At 37.9% G+C, this 19164-nt stretch overlaps 2 protein-coding genes and 1 long non-coding RNA gene across 6 annotated transcripts; 1 reads left to right on the plus strand and 2 right to left on the minus strand.

Annotated features, from left to right (window-relative positions):
- Positions 1 to 2770: 2770 nt before the first annotated feature.
- On the minus strand, positions 2771 to 8777 carry LOC127949709 (uncharacterized). 4 transcript variants are annotated; one of them, XR_008152423.1, is made up of 4 exons: positions 8759 to 8777; positions 6847 to 6973; positions 3198 to 3303; positions 2771 to 3037 (listed from the first exon to the last, which is right to left on the minus strand). It is a non-coding gene; the product is annotated as an uncharacterized LOC127949709 (long non-coding RNA). The 4 variants fall into 4 exon arrangements; XR_008152422.1 differs by lacking the exon at positions 8759 to 8777 and adding an exon at positions 7990 to 8008; XR_008152421.1 differs by lacking the exon at positions 8759 to 8777 and adding an exon at positions 7788 to 7807.
- A 1292-nt stretch (positions 8778 to 10069) lies between these two features.
- LOC127957112 (prolactin) lies at positions 10070 to 12400 on the plus strand. The gene is made up of 5 exons (XM_052555505.1): positions 10070 to 10100; positions 10218 to 10339; positions 10468 to 10575; positions 11436 to 11618; positions 11769 to 12400. Exons 1-5 carry the CDS (start codon positions 10070 to 10072, stop codon positions 11955 to 11957), a joined length of 633 nt encoding a protein of 210 aa, XP_052411465.1. The 3' UTR covers positions 11958 to 12400.
- A 1546-nt stretch (positions 12401 to 13946) lies between these two features.
- LOC127949746 (protein arginine N-methyltransferase 1) lies at positions 13947 to 18658 on the minus strand. The gene is made up of 10 exons (XM_052547256.1): positions 18537 to 18658; positions 17335 to 17430; positions 17085 to 17240; positions 16839 to 16902; positions 16597 to 16739; positions 16396 to 16483; positions 16193 to 16308; positions 15941 to 16091; positions 15717 to 15838; positions 13947 to 15244 (listed from the first exon to the last, which is right to left on the minus strand). Exons 1-10 carry the CDS (start codon positions 18645 to 18647, stop codon positions 15161 to 15163), a joined length of 1131 nt encoding a protein of 376 aa, XP_052403216.1. The 5' UTR covers positions 18648 to 18658; the 3' UTR covers positions 13947 to 15160.
- Between the last annotated feature and the right edge of the window lie 506 nt (positions 18659 to 19164).

The following is a 19164-nucleotide window of genomic DNA, read 5'->3' on the forward strand; positions in this document are numbered from 1 at the left end:
ACCCGTCTGGCAGACCTCCAAGTAACAGTGCACCCTCCTCCCTTTATTTTCTTGGAGTCTTATTTACGACAACCGACAAATATGTCCTCAGCATGGAAGAGTCAGAAGGCCTGGAAACTCCTGGAAATGTGCTAAAACAGGGTTTTAAAAGTGTAACTGGGCATTTGTTATTATGACAAGTAGCTGAATCAAACTGATTCAAGTCAGAAAAAAAATATATGGTAATACGTTTTATATAGCCTATTTTTATTATTATATTTCAGGTTTCACATTTTACACTTTTTAATCATTTTATTTTCTATCACTCACTGCATGTATGGGTACGAAACAAATGCCTATTTTGCATAGGCTACAGCAAACCGTGAAATGTTAGTGTAGCTTTGCATTTGTCTATAAGCTCTTTAATATGGTTTATATAAATAAGATACTTTCATTAGCTTTTACATGTTTGGCTTGACGCGTCCCCTTCCAACGTTTAGAAGGCAAGGGATTCCCAAACTTTTTTGTGAGCTGAACCTTTTTGAGCAAAAATATAAGAGCCCCCTGAGCTTTTAAGGTAATTTCAATAATTTAACAACACATATCATGTTCTGATAAAATATTTGACTAAAATATTTTCCTTATTGTTCCTTCTATTCTTCTATTTTATTATAAATCAATTTATTCGTTTTAATATGTTTTTACAATTTAAGTAATAACTTCTTATCAGCTCATGAACCCCACTCCACTGCTCTGAACAGGTAAAAAAAAATAATAATACAGGTGCATCTCAATAAATTAGAATGTTATGGAAAAGTTCATTCATTTCAGTAATTCAACTCAAACTGTGAAAGTCATTTACTAAATAAATTCAATGCACACAGACTGAAGTAGTTTAAGTCTTTGGTTCTTTTAACTGTGATTATTTTGGCTCACATTTAACAGAAACCCACCAATTCACTATCTCAACAAATTAGAATATGGTGACATGCCAATCAGCTGATCAACTAAAAACACCTACAAAGGTTTCCTAAGCCTTCAAAATGGTCTCTCAGTTTGGTTCACTAGGCTACACAATCATGGGGAAGACTGCTGATCTGACAGTTTTCCAGGAAGACAGTCACTGACACCCTTCATAAGGAGGGTAAGCCACAAACATTCATTGTCAAAGAATCTGACAGAGTGCTGTATCGAAGCATGTTAACAGAAAGTTGAGTGGAAGGAAAAAGTGTGAAAAAAAGAACAGAGAGAACCGCAGCTGTGGTCAAGACAAGAGCCACCTCACAGATGTGTCAAGGAATTGGCTGAACAACATACATCAGAGGCGTCTTACCTGGGCTAAGGAGAAGAAGAACTGTACTGTTTCCCAGTGGTCCAAAATCCTCTTTTCAGATGAGAGCAAGTTATGTATTTCATTTGAAAACCAAGGTCCTAGAGCTCATAGCCCAAGTTGCTTGAAGTCCAGTGTTAAGTTTCCACATTGTGTGATGATTTGGGGTGCAATGTCATCTGCTGGTGTTGGTCTGTTGTGTTTTTTGAAAACCAAAATCACTGTACCCATTTACCAAGAAATTTTGGAGCACTCCATGCTTCCTTCTGCTGACCAGCTTTTTGAAGATGCTGATTTTATTTTCCAGCAGGATTTGGCACCTGCCCACACTGCAAAAAGCACCAAAAGTTGGTTAAATTACCATGGTGTTTGTGTGCTTGATTGGTCAGCAAACTCATCAGACCTGAACCCCATAGAGAATCTATGGGTTATTGTCAAGAGGAAGATGAGAAACAAGAGACCAAACAATGCAGATGAGCTGAAGGCCACTGTCAAAGAAACCTGGGCTTTCATACCACCTCAGCAGTGCCACAAACTGATCACCTCCATGCCACAACGAATTGAGGCAGTAATTGTAGCAAAAGAAACCCTACCAAGTATTGAGTGCATGTACAGTAAATGAATATACTTTCCAGAAGGCCTTGGTCTTATGAAGTATTCTAATGTGTTGAGAAAGTGAATTAGTGGGTTTTTGTTAAATGTGAGCCAAAATCATCACAATTAAAAGAACCAAAGACCTGAACTACTTCAGTCTGTGTACACTGATTTTATTTAATACACGAGTTTCACAATTTGAGTTGAATTACTGAAATAAATGAACTTTTCCACAACATTCTAATTTATGGAGATGCACCTGTAGTAAGATTGAGATCATTGCATGAAGATGATCACATTTGATCAATGATTCACTGAGACATCATCATCCAACTGTTGTCTCTGCTTCTGCAACTGTTAAAGTTTTGTATCCCTGGATATCTTGCTTTATACTGTTTAAATGACCCCAAAGGATTGTTCTGCATGTGCGAGCACAGTCCAAACCCTGAGGATTTTTATTCTTGGTTAAAAGACTTCAAACTTCTAGCTTGTTTGCTAAAAGATCAGCTCATGAAAGACCCTTAGATCTGATTGATTGATTGCCTGATGAGATAAGTGCATTTGGGGATTTGAGAGGGTTTATTTGTGTGCCTCTTAATGAATCAAAGTGAAGTGTTTAGAGTAGTAACACTGGAAAGCTTAATCTCTCACTTTAGTTCACCTAAACCCATTACAGAAGCCTACATAATCCTTGCCTACAATCCACTTTACTACATCCACCTTAAAGTTTTGGACTTGTATATAAATAAAACCACAGGGACTCATTAGACATCACTTTTGGCAAGACGGGATCTGCAAAGTAAGTTAATGAAATGAGTTTACTTAAATACTAAAACATTGTGAAACAAATTCAGTTAGTTACAAATGTTGAACCATTTAAAAAATCTTTATTCCATTTTTAAAGCATCTGAGACACATCATTTACATAAACTTTTAAACTGTCTACAGATCAGATCACTACAATCAGCCACCAAAGGGGAGGGGAGGTTGGAGAAATCCATTTGAGGTTCACCAGGCGGAAGAGAAGGGAAGAGACACAAATATGGTCTCTGCTGCCCCAAACCCCATCATTTAGTCCAGTGCCATGAGCTGCAGGGAATGGTGGGAAGGTGGAGGACTCCGTGCAGTTAACCCCTGAAAACAAACAGAAATCAAATATCATACATTTCAAATGATAATGAAAAAAGTTGTCTTGACCAGGAAGCTACCACAAGACAAGCTTAAAACAAGGGGGGCATAACAAATGTTATACTTGACCAAGTAAAAGGGAATAAAGTAAGTGAATGTGCATTACTTTTCCTGCATGTTGAGCTCCTCATGATGCTTCAGCATTGCTCTTCAAACAGGCAGCAAAAGCCTCCATTAGCTCTTTACACGCTTCCTCGCCATTCTCCTTTACACTGTAGCACACAGGAAACACACTCATTACTCCAGCACACATACCGTATACACTTGCTGATTCACATCAACATATCCCATAAACAACACAAAAATGCAGATTTGTCCCTTGGAAGCACACAAGTCTACACATTACATCACTTTGGTTGTGTCTTTAGTTTCTGCTAAGTACTCACAACAGGCCGGATTCTGCTGGGACTGAATGAAACACTATGTATGCATTTGTGCGAGTGAGATTATTTTGGCATCTCCATACCAAACAATTCCCGCTACTGCCACACTGCATTAGAGTGATGGAGTGAAAACGAGGGTTGGAATGACAGCGAAAGTGGGGAAGAGATGCAAAAACAGGGAGGTGGATAATCCAGCTAAAGGAGTGAAAGATAGAGCCCTAGAATCACGTGACAAAGCAAGCAGGCAATGGAAAACAGACATGCCTACTGCTTAAAGAGGGAGATGTCGTGACTTATGAGGAAAAGAGTCCCTCCCCTTCATACAAAATGATTTAAGTCTCTCCCTCCCCCACAGATCATCTGCTGCATCTCGCATGCTCTTCCTCTCTCTTCTCTCTTTTCTCAGAGAGTGCTGATGTAACACACAGCTGGTCAATTTAAATATAAAGCATCTTATGCGAACTGGATCTGACGAACCACGTGACGGAGGAGTAAGGATGTTTCAGGGGATTTCACTAGCCAAGGGCATTTCCTCTTCATAGGCAGCCATGATAATACTAATACTAGATTCAGAGAGAAGACATGGACCATTGTGAAGCACAAGACGATCAACAGTGAGAGATAAGCTGCCTTCTGCTGGAGAAAAAAACAATTATGGTTAGAGTATGTCCTAATCCTCAACAATCAATGATTAGAGATCACAAAATAGTTTCTAGTCATTTTGAAAAACCTCCCTTGTTTTGGTCTGGAAGAGTGATCAATTTAAAAGCTATTTTTACAGATAAATAGATTTTTTGAATGTGTTAAACTTGTGGAAGACTGCATAAAATGAACCAGAACATGGATGTGTTCTTTTTTTTAAAGATCTTTTTTTTATCAAAACTGGCGGCAAAAGCACAGTCAATTTAAAAGCTAGTGTTAAAGAGATAGTTTGCCAAAACATGAACATTCTGCAATCATTAACTCATCATCTCATCTTGTTTCCTAATTGCTTGCCTTTCTTTCTTCTGTGGAATATAAAAGAAGACTTTTGAGAAAGGGTTATTTATTTGCCAGTCAAATATTGAAATCTGTCAGTCTTGGAGGTGTAAAATTAAAACGATAGCAAAAAGTAACAGACAATTGGGAAGGGGATGATCACCTTCCCCAAATTAAGACTGAATAATTCACAAGATGGCCAGTCGTCCACATATATAATGCAAAAGGAAAAAGGGCCTGGCTCAGGAGTGCTCTGATCTTAAACACAACGAACAGGAAATAATTTTACTTGACCTCAAGAAAAAAATTCAACTGCAATCCATAAATACTGAATCCATATGGAATTGATTTATTTCCACATGGCGCTCCTATAACAAAGCTATCCTGTGTTGATAAACCAGATGCTTTTGTTTATTGATAGATTAAGTAACACTGTTTACCCTGAGGGGAGCTTCTGCACAACTAGAACATTGCATTCCAACCACTACAAGAGCAGGCATGCTAACACAAATGGGAGGAAAATATCTGCTTAAAGTGTAAAAGATTAACTTGTAATTTGCATTGACATTCTTGAAAGGACATCCCCTACAGGACAAAATGGCTGACTGTTAACTCACAGTCACAAACTTTGAGAAGATCTCAAGGTCATAAGGTCACAGATTCACATTGCCAGAAAGCAGCAAAAAGAGATTTTACACGTTCCACGACAAGTAACCAGATGCATCATCCCATTGAATAAGTGATTCTAGGGTTGAACCTGTAACATTCTTGGTTTTAAAGCCCATGATGAATTCCTGTTTGTAAAGCAACATGACAAAAACAGACAAAATGGCCACTGTGACATACTTAGACCATGTGTAAAGTGATCCAGCGAATGGTACATGTCACACTGTATAATGGATGGCAGACACACACACCATGTACCATGTACGACGGCACTATAAATACCAGTGTGGTGTACATTACTTGAAGGTTGGCCTTCTGTATGGTTAAACATTCAGCTAGTCATGCAAGTTGCTGGCCAAAATGATTACAGAAAGCTCAATGACAAACTGTTAACAGTTCTGCCATTCCATCTTTTTCCTGCCAGTCTTTTGTGTGTCTGTCCCTGAGTCTTGCGTTGTCATTTTTGAGCAGTGGCTGCTCAAGTTAGTGGAAATTATTCATGTTCACAAATGCACCTTTTCCTCCATTTCACCCCCCCCCCCCCCCCCCCCCCCCTTCAATCCTTTTTGGATTAGTGGATTTTGTTTGATTTAAATCCTGTGAAGCAGTACTTTGTACTCTAAACCTACAGACCCACCTACCAGAATGTTTTAGATGTCTCACTAATTAAAACACCTGATTCATTACATCATCATCTCGTGTATGAATATGCAGATGTCTAACACATCCTGGGAGGTGGGTCTCAAGGACTGGAGTTGAGAAACACTGCTGTGAATGAAGGTGACTGTGATGGCCAGTGCTTCAGATGAACCGGTGACACATTGTTCAACCACACACCCTTCCAAAATCTGGTCCTTGCACACCAAAGGACAGGGTATCTGCATTACAGATATCCTTATCTATTTCTCATGTTACCCAGGCCTGTCAACACTTCAAACACCAAAAGCAGCCAAACTACATTTTTTGGGGTGGGTGTGGGGATTAGGGTCAAAATTCAGTTTGAGAAATGGCTAGTGTCAATGGTTGAGAGAGAGAAGGAAGAATTAAAACCCACATGGAAGGGAAGACAGCATATTGAATGAATGTTCATCACTGTCCACTGGACACAATCTCCTTCATTTGCAGGATATAAAACCAGCAAAATCTATTAGTGGGAGGGCAGCGAAAATGGAGAAAAGGTTCATCCGCCAACATGAGTGAGTCGCTCTCATTTAAGTGGTCAAAACTCAAACATAGCCAAGTGAGGCCAGGGAGGCATGCAGGGACAGAAATTGTGAAGACTAAGAGAGGAAATCAGGGACAGCCAATCAGCCGTGAGGAAGATCTGAAGTTGAAGAAAACCCCCAGAATGCTCTTAATGAGCGGCCCCAGTGCTGCTGCCAACTCAGACCAATCAAACCATTTACAAAACTTAATCAAGATACATCTTATTAAAAATACCATATCCCTCTGCGTAAACCTTCTACCTCACATTTGGTGGAAGGTCCGTCCTTCCCTCCATTTTGGATCACCATCATGATGCACAATTTACACTACGTATCATAATTCTACTGAATATCACCAATCCCAGCATGATTCTAAGTAATTATGAGCTACAGTATATTTATGTAGGAGTAAATCTACATGTTGGAGCATAAGAATTTAACTAATTTTAATTCGGTCCATACAGAGATGCAACAGATCGGTATTATGGACCATACATGACTGCTAATCCAGACTGCTACTTACCATTTGTCTAAATCTGCCTTGATGGCCCCACAGGGTGCTGGGACAGGGGTCTCGGCAGAAGCTGCGTTCTCTGAGTCTGACATGGTTCTGTGGCGTAGGTGTGTATGCGTGCCTGCTCCGTGCGCTCCTGTGGTTACATGTGCAGGAGAAAAAGAGAGAATGGAGAGTTAGAGTCAGCGAGAGGGAGGGGGAGTGAACATAGTACACAGGGGACGAAGGAGGTGGGAACGTGAGAGGGCACATATGTAGCCTACACGAGCATGAGATCAAACAGGTTCAACCTTATTCAGCAAAAAAAATAAAAAATAAAAAAGCATTTTAAAAGTATGGTGCTTCAAATGCAAAAAGCAAAGAATTGTGCTTCTTTCTGCATCTAAACCAACAGTGTGTAAAGAAGTGTACTGAGACAATAGAAAGTACGCAGAGAAACTTAACTTGCATTCAGGGACAGAAAAGCTTCACTACTTTTTGTATTATATCATGGGCTGTGCATTGACGCCCCCTAATGGCAACATGTTTTCATGACGCGCACCACTTCACACTTCCTTTCTTTGTTAATATTTATTTTCATATAAGAGCAGTATCATCTAAATGACATCCAAATTCCTTTTTTTTTATTGTTTTCTTAAAGACTTAATTAACTAAAGCCAGTATGTACACATGACTAAATACAAAATAAATAAAATCGAAATATATAACTAAACATAAAATGGTTAAATTAAAACATAGAAATTAACACATTTTAAAACCTTCCTGTCTTTTTTTTTAACTTAGAAAAAAACTTTAAAAACAAAGGCTTACTTCCCCGTACATTTATATATACAATTTAGAGGTAGCAGATTAATTAAGGAATTAAAAATGAACTGGTCTCCCAGCCTGACCAGCTGTATGGTGTTCAGACCACTCTGACTAGCTATAAGCCAAATCAGAGGTTCTCAAACCTCTCGATGAAGTACCCTCAGCACTGCACGTTTTGTGTCTCTCCAGATATCTGACACACCCACTTCAGGTCATGCAGTCTCCATTAATGAGCTGATGAGTTGAATCGGGTCTGACCATTTGAGGGAGACATGCAACATGTGCAGGGAAAGATGTAACGACATACATTCATTCGACGACAGATAAGATTCATACATTACTCACCGCGCCCTCATCTGTTCAAACAGTTTTACCCCTTCACAAAGTCAAGAAGCGCCAGTCGTAGACTATAAATCAGAAACATAACTTTAAACAACAATCTATCCAATCCTTGCAGAGGTGGTTAATAACTAATTTCGTAAAGTCTAAATTGCATGAAAACGCAGATAGCGTTGTTGAATCATATGTAGGCATATAACAATTCGTGCAAGTTTCACAAACTATTTATTAGAATATTTTGTAACCTCATTAATGGAGTTTTATTGAAGTGCGTGTTTTGTATTTTTATTAACTATTATTATTAATGAAATAAACAAAAATATTATGAAGGCTAAAATGCCATTAAAGTCAAATTCGTGAAATTTACCTATCTTTGTATTATTCTACTTTTAAAACGTAGCCATTTGATTGTGTCCGTGAGCAAGTGGATACATTAAACTGCACCAAAATCATAGTTATCAGTTACTTTCTAAAGATCTGAAACTTTTGTGGATCTCTCCATCTGACCACCTCCTCAACGGACAGTTAAAAAGTTAAGCTTGGCTAAGCACACTTGTATGTCTAAATCAAGATACGCGATAAAACCTGTAGGAAAAAAAAACGACTGAAAGCTGCACGCGCATCTGAAAAAATCACGGGGCTATTTAACGGCGACCTTCCGACTTGAATAACGTCATGTTCTCTAAACGATCAACTCACATCCAATATGCATTTACACTGCTGTCAACGGGCTAAAGTGCGCTTAATTAAATTTGCATAAAATGTCAACCAATACTTTGCCTGGGTCTGCAGTCCGGAAGGATCTGGCAAGATTGGCCTGAAAAACAAAATGAATATTTTTGAACTGAACGCGTACTGGATCCATGCACGCCTCCTTCTCGTGTAGTCTTGAGGGATGAGAAACCACCCTAATGCAGAAGAGATATGGAAATAATATACTACTCTTGATTAGTCGCCTTTAAATACATGTGTTATAGCCGCGGGGATCTCTATTGTTTTAGCAGTTGGTCAAATTTAATTTTACAATGTAAGTTATAGGTTGCCTGAAATAGCCTGTGAAATTTAAAAGTGCCCACAATTTATGAGCAGTTTTGGAAAGACTAAAGCTAATTTGAGGTAACAGAATTAATTCAAGGCTCTGTAAAGTCACACATTGTAACTAACTATTAAGTCAGAAAATGAAGGGAACAAGAAAGTTTCATAAGAATTGATCTCAACTTGCACAATCAGACATAAATAAACCAGGAAAGAAAAGAAAAGAAACAAAAAGGCTTCAAAAGCTCCCAGTTCACAGCAGGGCTTGACAAGTCAGTGTTTCCTTGATGCTGGGGGAAGGGTCTCTCATGTGTAGACGTCATGTGGCTGAGAGAATGGGTGCACAACCTCCATTGTGAAGAAAAGAGCTAGGAAAATCAACCTCTACATAACTTCTCAAAACTGTAAATAGCTACAAATGTGCACATTCATTATTCTGTCTACTGGTAATTTATCGGTATATTTTTATTGTTCTTATTATTAATTATTATATTTCATTGTATTGCATTAAATTGTCTGAACCTTTTTTTCAGTATCGTAAACTCCTGCCTCCAAAACAAAATCCCACTTGGTAAAAAACTTTTTCTGATTCTGATAGTGGTGCAGACTTTTAGAATCAACTTGTTTTTTCCATTCATACACCCCGAAGATCCTAAAATAATAACATCAAACAAAAATACACTTTTTATGAAAAAAAAAAACAGTAGGCGCACAAATCATCAAACGTCACAAATATCATCTGTATATTCAAAAGTAGTTCGGGGGGGGGGGGGGGGGGGGTAAAGTTGTCCATTTATTTACCTGGTACATCATCTGATGAACTGATGTTTCCGCTCTTGTATCCTGTACCTACTTAAATAACTTCACAACATTAATGTTTTTCATTAGTTTCAGGAATCAATTAATACACCTAGAGTGGAAAATTCATTGCATATGAAAATGAGAGGACCAAGAAGTGCAGGCCTATATAATGGGAACAAAATAACAGAGAGCTCATGAGAGGAAATCAGACTGCAAAGACTCAAGTGAGAGACTAAAGAAAACTGTTAAAATGACTCAAGGTTCTAGATTATACTTTGCAGGTAAGCAAACACTTTATCACTCCTCCTTTCCTCATTACACCATTTTCTGTTCATGAACACTGGACTTTAGATGACCATACTGTTATTTTTGAGCACCTTTTTCTTGTTGCTTTCCAGTGGCTGTTCTGATGTGTGCGTTTGCCTCCATCAATGGTGTCGGTCTGAATGATTTACTGGAGCGAGCCTCTCAACTTTCAGACAAACTTCACTCACTCAGCACTTCTCTCACCAATGACCTGGTCAGTACCACACGTCCTTCTAAATGTGTTTACGTGGTGTTATATGCACAATCAAGGGGTTATCCAAACAGATATTTCTTTCATTGATTTGATTGGTTGTTAGATATTAACCTTGCTTTCATCCACAGGATTCTCACTTTCCTCCTGTTGGCAGGGTAATGATGCCTCGTCCATCGATGTGCCACACTTCCTCTCTTCAGATTCCCAATGACAAAGACCAAGCCTTGAAAATACCGGTAAGTCATTTTAACTTATGCATCTTCATCTCTATCAAATGCAAGAATAGATTCTCCTACACTCTCAGAATAAAAATGGAAGAAAGGTGTCACCGGGGCAGTTTATTTTCAAAAGGTACACTTTTGTATCTTTCAGGCGACACTTTAGGCACTAGTATGTACCAATATGAAAAGGTACTGCCCCCATGACACCTTTTGTACCTTTATTTTCTGTGAGTGTATTCCAGCATTTTTTTTTATTCCATTATTTCATTTGAACATTTTTATCATTTCAAATATTAAATATTAAGTTCAATTTTTTTTTCATTCAGCCTCAGTCCAACCTATTTTCTGCATACTTCGCACAAAAATAAAAATATTGATTAAATTAAAGCCATTGGTCTTTAGTTGATCTTCAAAACAAAAAAAGGAGATTTTTTTTTAATGATCCATGAGAGTTTTCTGCTCCTCCATTGAAAGTCCATTCCACCAAAACCTTGATGCTTTGAAAATTTAATAAAAACATTGAAAAAGAAATCCATATAATTTGAGCTGTTTAATCCAAGTCCTCTATTGAAACGTCATCGCTTTAAATGATGAACAGATTTATATTCACATATGAGCAATACTCAAAACACATATAGAGCACATTAAACATAATACATAGGAGCGCAACTGTTCTTGCAGAATCACAAATATGCTTGTGTGTGACCACACTGGTTCGAAAGTCTTATGGACTTGGAACAACATGAATTGACATTTTTCTATGGGGGTGAGCTTATAATGTGATGTGGCAAACATCTCCCACTTGTGGTCACTTTTGTAGGTGCAGGAGAAACTGACTGAGCAGGGAATGAAGTTTTATCTGATTGTTTGTGCAGGAGGATGAGTTGCTGTCTTTGGCTCGGTCTCTGCTGCTGGCGTGGTCCGATCCCTTCGCCCTTCTCTCCTCAGAGGCATCCAGCTTGGCACATCCAGAACGCAACACCATTAATAGCAAGACCAAAGAACTGCAAGACAACATCAGCAGCCTGGGAGCGGGTCTGGAGCACGTCTTCCAAAAGGTGACTGCGCTTGAAAGAACTGCTCACAGTACATATATTGTGAATGTTGCTTGTAAGAGGGCAATTTGAAGTAATTCAAAATTTTGAAAGAAATCTTTTAAAGCAGGGTTGATTTATGCATTGTCCCTGTCCATGTTTTCTTCTCTACAGATGGACTTATCTTCAGACAACCTGTCCTCTCTCCCTTTTTACACCAGCAGCCTTGGCCAGGATAAAACTTCTCGACTTGTCAATTTCCATTTCCTGCTGTCCTGTTTCCGCAGGGACTCTCACAAAATTGACAGTTTCCTCAAAGTTCTCCGCTGTCGGGCGGCCAAGAAGAGACCTGAGATGTGTTAGAGAGAAAACGCTGTGCTCTGCTTCTCTCAGTGTGGATGTTAAGTTAAAATGGCAGAGCTGTGAGCGATTTGAAAATCAAATGGTAAAATATGCTCGTTATTGTTTGTTTCAAAGATGCAGATATTTGATTCGCTTGAATAAAGACCCGGAAGAACATCATAGATTACTCTAATACCAAAGATAAAAGACACCAAAATAAATAAATGAATGGAAAAAGAAATTAAAATTGAAAAACAGCCAGGTTATGCAAAATGTCTGTATGCAGTGATACTGTATAATGAATAAATGTGTCATATATTGAAATGTTTGACTACAGTTTGATAAGACATTTGTATATTTAACTAAAGCGTATTTATTGAGGAAACTATTTTGGATGGTTAACACCACTATTTTAACATCATCTTCTGTAATGTGATATTTAAAGCTTTGCACCAATGTCAATAAATTTCTATCATGCAGATTTATATTGACTCATGGTTAAAAAAAATGTCTCACACACACACACACACAAAGACACTTTTGTTTTATCCAGCTGTATTTACTCAGTACAACTTCTAACATCAAAATGAAGGATCTAACAACATCAGAATCTTTATGTTTTTTTATAAAAAAAAATTTCATAAAAAAAAAAACTAAAAAAACATTCACCATGTTGGATAAAGGATAACCCCCTTGTGTCAGTATTTTATTGAAACACTTTTTTACAGCCTTTAGTCTGTTGGGGTCTGTCTCTGTCTCTACTAACTTTGCAAATCTAGACTTTGTGATATTTGGCCACTTTTCTTTGCAGAACTGCTCAAGTTCAGGTAAATTTGACGGTGACTGTTTATAGTCTGCAGTCTTCAAGTCCTTCCACAGATTTTCAATGGTGTTGGTGACATACAAATAACAAATTCTCAATTGAGAAGTCATCATTCTTTTGCACAGGTCATTGTTTCATTTGCGAACATATCCGAAGGCTTTAAGACCACACGGAATCCTCTGCTTTTGATTTCAGCAAATCAGTTTGAGCGAACAGATATTATCTATCATAAGCACAACATCCAGCTATGCGAGGAAACATGCAATCTTCGTGATTGAATAAGTCTTTCAATCTTGTAAGCTAATAGAGAATTTTTATTTTTACTTCTAGCGTATTATTGAAGCACAAATTCAAACACCAAAAGCAGCACACGCTCTTTAAGTTCTCTTTAATAAATTTTTTTTTTAAATAAAATTGCTTTAAAAAAAAAAAGATTAAAAAAAGAAGCCTTTTCTTTAATTAATTCATAAGGCTGTGGTTACAGGCACTATTAAAGGTACTGTGTTTGTGTGTTATCAATGTTATTGACAATCCACAGTGTATTATATATTATATAGTTTTATGGTTATGTTGCAAGCCGGAGTATAGTTTTACACATCAGCCCAGTCTATTCTGTAATGTCAGTAATATGCAGAGTTGCGGGGTGAACTATCCCTGAAGTTGTTGCCATTGGGAAGGAGATGCAAACCAGAGAAGCTGAGCTTCAAATAAGAAAAACACTTGCTTTGAATTAGATTTGAACATGGATAGATAGAACTGAAGTGCTTAAAGCTACAAAATCTGGAGCACCCAATCCTAAAGCTAGCTGTAGTGTGTTCAAAAGCAACACTGTATTTGCACTTGTCTGCTGGATAAATTAAGATTTAATATATTTGTAACTTTTTCAGAACGGTCAGTATAAGAAATTAAGTGCTGTAAGAAAGGAAGTGCATACTGGAAAATCACAGCATAAACGAGAATGCACTACATAAGTGTTTTGGGAGTGAATACCATTTCCTAAAAGCCTCAATTTAATTATGCAATTCAAAGCATCTTTATTTAAGCATACAGAAGGCTTCTACTTAAAAAGTTTTGAATAACTTTGATAATCGATTAAAAGACCCAATATAAAATGGTCCCATAAACCTTTAAATGATAAATAATAATAAATGAATAATTTTATTTTAATCCAAAAAACAAAACAAAAAAACGTTTAATTTGTTTTTATTTCAAAAAAAGAAGGGGAAAAAAAATCCTAGTGGACGAATGCCAGCCTGGTAATAATCCAAACCAGTGCTAGACAAGGCATGTGAACTTGCACCCCTCGACATAAACACTGTAGTACACAGCAACACAATGAGAAGATCACAATATGGAACAAATGTGAAGTCACTCAAACACAGGATAAGCATCACCTTCAATAAAAGCACTCAAATGGAAAATTTAGTCTGAAAGTTTTCCTCCATGGAATTAAATCGTAGTTCTGGGTCTGAGAAACTTAGTTGTAAGTGCTTACAGTGCAAAAGAGCAGCAGATAAGCTTAAACTAAACTTTCTTCTATTTGACATTAAAAAGATCATATAGGATTAAACGGATCTAAAAATAGTGCTCATTAACACCACTTATGAGTTGCACAAGAGATTACTATAACAGGATAATATCCTCCGACTGAGTCATTGCAACAAGTTAAAAAACAACTAACAGATGAGGACATAGGAGCACTACATGAATTAAAAGTAGCTCCACAGAAGACAAATATCGCATGATAGAGGCACCTTCTACTGATGGTCCAAAACAACTGCCTCCAAGTACAGAGCTAATAATAAATGATATGGGCTCATTCAGAAAAGTACTGGGCAAAACTCCTGTCCACAATGAAACATGACCGATTTTATCTACATGGAAGATGCCGTCTTTACCAGATGGGATATCAAAACAGATGGCTGATTTGCTTCTTTTTTTTTTTTTTTTTTACAGTGCCCAACACAGACATGTTGGCATGGAAGGAGGAAAAAAATTATACATGGAGGACACGTTGTCAGACACAGACAACAGGCAAAAGAGAGCAGTTGCACACGGGAACACGTGTACATGCATAAACCAAAGGGATTTTATTCAAGATGCTACACCTAAAACTTGGAAAAAGCAGGGCCAAAGGAATTTTGCACATAAGATGGAATAAAGCACAATACAAATATACCATGTTTAGTCCCCTTGGATGCATTTTAAAGAAAGAGAGAGAAAATTAAAAAGGCAAAAACTTTCAAAAATCCTTTATGTCAGACAATATTCTGTAAAACAGAATCTCTAAAAATGTCTGTCATGCACAGTCATGGAATAATGTACATGGTATTACACACACACACATATAAGTGTGCACTGCTCTCAAGAGTTGCCTCACATACACTGATGCTAAAGAAATCTAGCGCATCCTGTACTCTGAAGTCTTGGACACCTCACAAAGCTGACCCTTGAAGTCGATGTCAACAGTAAAGTCCAGGTCTCTCTGGAAAATAGGGGGAAAAAATGAATATGTAGTTATGAAATATCCACTTAATGGTCAGGAATGTGAACCAAGTGTAGATCTGTACATCTAACATGCTCTTGACAAATTATGACATTCATTTTAAGATTAAGACTGAAGTAGTGAAAATCTTATTGTTGCTAGTAATAATCAGCAAATAATTTTTTTATTTATTTTTTTACTTCTACATGCTTGTTTTAAGTTATGCTGCACACATGCTCTACTGTCTAAAGAAATAATTTTTATAGTCCTTTTAATATTTATAGATTATTATTTATTTTTATTTAAAGAACAAACATCTTAGAGCCAAAACTTTAACAGTAGTGCATGCAAATTTATAAAAACTTATTTTATTGCAATACAATAGCAAATTATAAAATAGATTTTCCTTCAATTTCATGTAAGATTGTATTCCAAGTGTGATTATCAAACATTAAGTGCAGATGGGGCTTACATTATTCTTGACGTTTGGTTTCATGCAGATGTTGCCAAAGATCTCCTCTCCAGTCTTAACCGTCAGATAGTCATCCAAGTAGAACACAGTCTGCTTCCAATGAGTATAAGGAGACTCTGGGCCTAAAAGACAAATGCACTGTCTGTCAAGGGTTCATTTATAATTTAAGAAACTCATGCTGAAAAATGTGTGGTAGAGAGAGGGGAAAAACAAACAGCACTCACTAGTAGAGAAGCCTGTCCTCTTGTGGCAGCGAGTGAACTCTATGTTGAAGTAGGTTACTAGCGCATGAATGTAGTCATTCCTTTTCACCTGCAGGCAGAAAGGTGACGTGAAGGACAAGTCCTCAATCTTCACAGTGTAGATGTCCACCTCCTAATGAATCAGTAGGGTTGAAAAAAATAAGTGAGCAGGGGTTATATAAAAACCAAACACATCATATAATTTAAAAGCAGATTTTTGTGAAGTAAACTAACCTTAATGAGGCAGGCAGAACTAACGAGCTGCTTGGGGTCAACAACATCCACTAGTGGCTCCTTGATGGCCACTTCCTTGATACAGGACATATCAAAGCCATAAACGTTCTCCCACCCTGAAAATGCAAACAAACAAATGAAACGGTGTCTTATTTCAGAAACAGCTGAAAAGGCCTCAAATGCATTCGGAGACGGACACGTACAGTGAATTTTGTAGTCTTTGTACTGTCGGTCCTCGATAGCGGTGACATAGAGCGTGGCTCTGTCAGGGAAAATCAGGCCATCAGGTGTCTAAAGAAACAAAACAGACAGGCCACATGAACAGGAATCAAATTATGGCCAGTATGCACAATTTTTATAGTGAAAAGCTTCAACACTTTAAAAGGACATTAGCATACACCTACCAGCCATTTGTCTCTCGCATAAATGACAGTGTTCAGCATAGACTCGTAGAAGAGACAGTAGCCCATCCACTCAGAGATTATTATGTCTACTTTTTCCACAGGAAGCTCAACCTCTTCCACTTTGCCCTTAATGATGGTAACAACTGGACAGGGAAAGTGAGGTTAAGGACAGTTAAGTTTAGCTCAAAAGATTTGCATATGAGGTCTGTGAACAATAAGGAAGTCAAGAGCTTTGTTCTTACTATGATCCAACTTGTTGGCCTTCACAATCTTCACAGCATAGTCTGATATACTGCTGCACTCAATCTGGGGAATAAATGACAAAAGAATGTAAAATCTGAGAAAAGCACAGCATGATCACCTACCCATCACCTTGAGAGGACGGGCAACAATCTCATTCAACTAAACCAGTCAGTATCCATAACAAAAACTCAGCTGTTGAAAACAATGAGGTGACATTTACATTAACGGGCAGGATTTACACTCACCCCAATAACTTTCTTGGCCCCAGCTTTGGCTGCAAACATACAAAGGATGCCGGTTCCACTTCCCACATCCAGAACCACCTTATCCTTGAAGAGATGCTTGTTGTGGAACATGGAGTTTCTGTACGTCAGAGTACGAACTTCATCCTTTAGCATCTCCTGTGGACACAGAATGGGTTTACATTGATCACAGATATGAATAGGTGTAACTGTACCACTATTTGTGAAGCATGATGGACCAATAAGACTGTACCTCATGAATACCAAAGTGTGCATAGGAATCAAAGTAGTAGTCTTTGGAGGTCATGTCTTCTGCTGCAGGTTTCACTGAGCTCTCTCCCTGGGAAACCTATAAAAAAAATATTAATAAAATTACACACTGTCTTTTGTATGTTAAATACAATTTTGAAAAGCTATATCCGTTTTGTTGCTAATCGTGAGGAATTCGGTACAATGCTTAAACATTTTGTGGCGTCTCAAACGATTTGTATGTATGCTAATTTTAACAAAAGGACAAAACCGGTGTCTTCACTCGTGACTCGAATAAAAGTTTCGATACTCACTAGCCACAAAAGAATCACTTGGCGAACAAAGAACAAGCTTTTGTGGTGAATGCATTCAAAGGTCTCAAACCACTGGGACCAATTAAAATCCTCTAACGTTACTATTTTTACTATTACTACTTACTGAGCAAATTCTAGACCAGCATCGCCTCTATAAAACCAGTTCAAGGTAGTTCAAACTGTGATGAACTTATTTCTTACACACACAACAGTATATTAATTAGAGAAGAAAAGATGCGACAATACTCGTCTTTTAAATGAGAATAATTGAGTCAGAAGACCTCCGGAACTTTTGAACTACACGTGGGCAAAAACGTGGTTGCGAAAATAAATTAACCGGCCACACCGCCAATTACAGCAATCTGGTTTCTAATTGCTGATTAATAGAGGACAAAGCTGTAATAAGTAATAATCGAGTAGTTCACAGCCCTCAGTCTGCGGTGTCCCGTCCCATGCGGTCTTCTACCCAACAATAAGTCATTCAAGGAGCCTTCGGCGTGCTCTAAACGACCCTCGTGGAAGCTGAGCGAGGAGTTAATGTTTGATAAGAGGACTCAGACATTACTAAATCCAGTTCCACAGTGCATCAAATGGTTACGCGTAGCATTACAGAGCTCTGTATTAACTCGTTTTAGCCAATTAGCAATAGCAGACACGTGATGCTAAATGAATGAATTGTTCGCGGCAGGCTAAAATGGATGCTCAAGATGCGTGTGCGCACATTTCTACCCACCTGATAACTACATACGCAGCAACCAAACCCGTTAAACTACTACAGACTCGTAGCTTAGACGTAGCAAATAAAGTTGCCGTATTAATTCTAACTATCGCAAATAGATTTTTGCCATCGGATGTGTTCTAGGCGAAATGGCCTTGAGTAGCTCCAGCTTACCTCCATTCCGTCTGCTGTCTCCGCCATTTCGGTAAACTGGACTCCACCACGACTGCAACAGCGCAGCTCATGTAAAACACACTTGTTTTGCTCCCGCCCCTGTGCCTTCATTAAATTATTTGATTGGACGACAATGTCGGTATTCACTGTAGGCCCCGCCCACTTTCTTGTAACTCTCCGTCATAGGCTCAACTTCTTTCCATTTTCTTCCGCTCTTTGAAACGCGACTTTCATTGGATCAAACTGTAGCGCCATAACTAATTTATTCTCTTATACAAATGTTAAATTACAAGTTATTTGAGAATTTTGATTAAAAAAAAAAAATTCAGGTAAGCTAGTTATGAGGGTTGGACTGTTGTATGTGACGATACGTTTACAAAAACGTTTTAGATAACTATATAACAACGTATAGGCATATCTATCTATCTATCTATCTATCTATCTATCTATCTATCTATCTATCTATCTATCCGTCTGTCTATCTATCTGTCTATCTGTCTGTCTATTTATCTATCTATCCAGAGAGAGAGAGAGAGAGAGAGAGAGACAGATAGAGAGAAAGTATTGACCAAACTAAAACAGGTGAAAAAAAAACATAAGCACATTATTTTGTGTTTTACAGAATAAA

Source organism: Carassius gibelio, chromosome A3 (assembly GCF_023724105.1).
Source record: "Carassius gibelio isolate Cgi1373 ecotype wild population from Czech Republic chromosome A3, carGib1.2-hapl.c, whole genome shotgun sequence".
NCBI lineage: Eukaryota > Metazoa > Chordata > Actinopteri > Cypriniformes > Cyprinidae > Carassius > Carassius gibelio.

Excerpts from the sequence above, each read along its gene's own strand:
- LOC127957112 (XM_052555505.1), top strand. The coding sequence starts at position 10,070 with ATGACTCAAGGTTCTAGATTATACTTTGCAG. Across the intron at positions 10,101-10,217 it reads TTCTAGATTATACTTTGCAG|TGGCTGTTCTGATGTGTGCG; the intron begins GTAAGCAAACAC and ends GTTGCTTTCCAG. Across the intron at positions 10,576-11,435 it reads ACCAAGCCTTGAAAATACCG|GAGGATGAGTTGCTGTCTTT; the intron begins GTAAGTCATTTT and ends TTGTTTGTGCAG.
- LOC127949746 (XM_052547256.1), bottom strand. The coding sequence starts at position 18,647 with ATGAAGGCACAGGGGCGGGAGCAAAACAAGTGTGTTTTACATGAGCTG. Across the intron at positions 16,309-16,395 it reads CAAAGACTACAAAATTCACT|GGTGGGAGAACGTTTATGGC; the intron begins GTACGTGTCCGT and ends TTGCATTTTCAG. Across the intron at positions 15,245-15,716 it reads AACCAAACGTCAAGAATAAT|AGAGACCTGGACTTTACTGT; the intron begins GTAAGCCCCATC and ends CCTATTTTCCAG.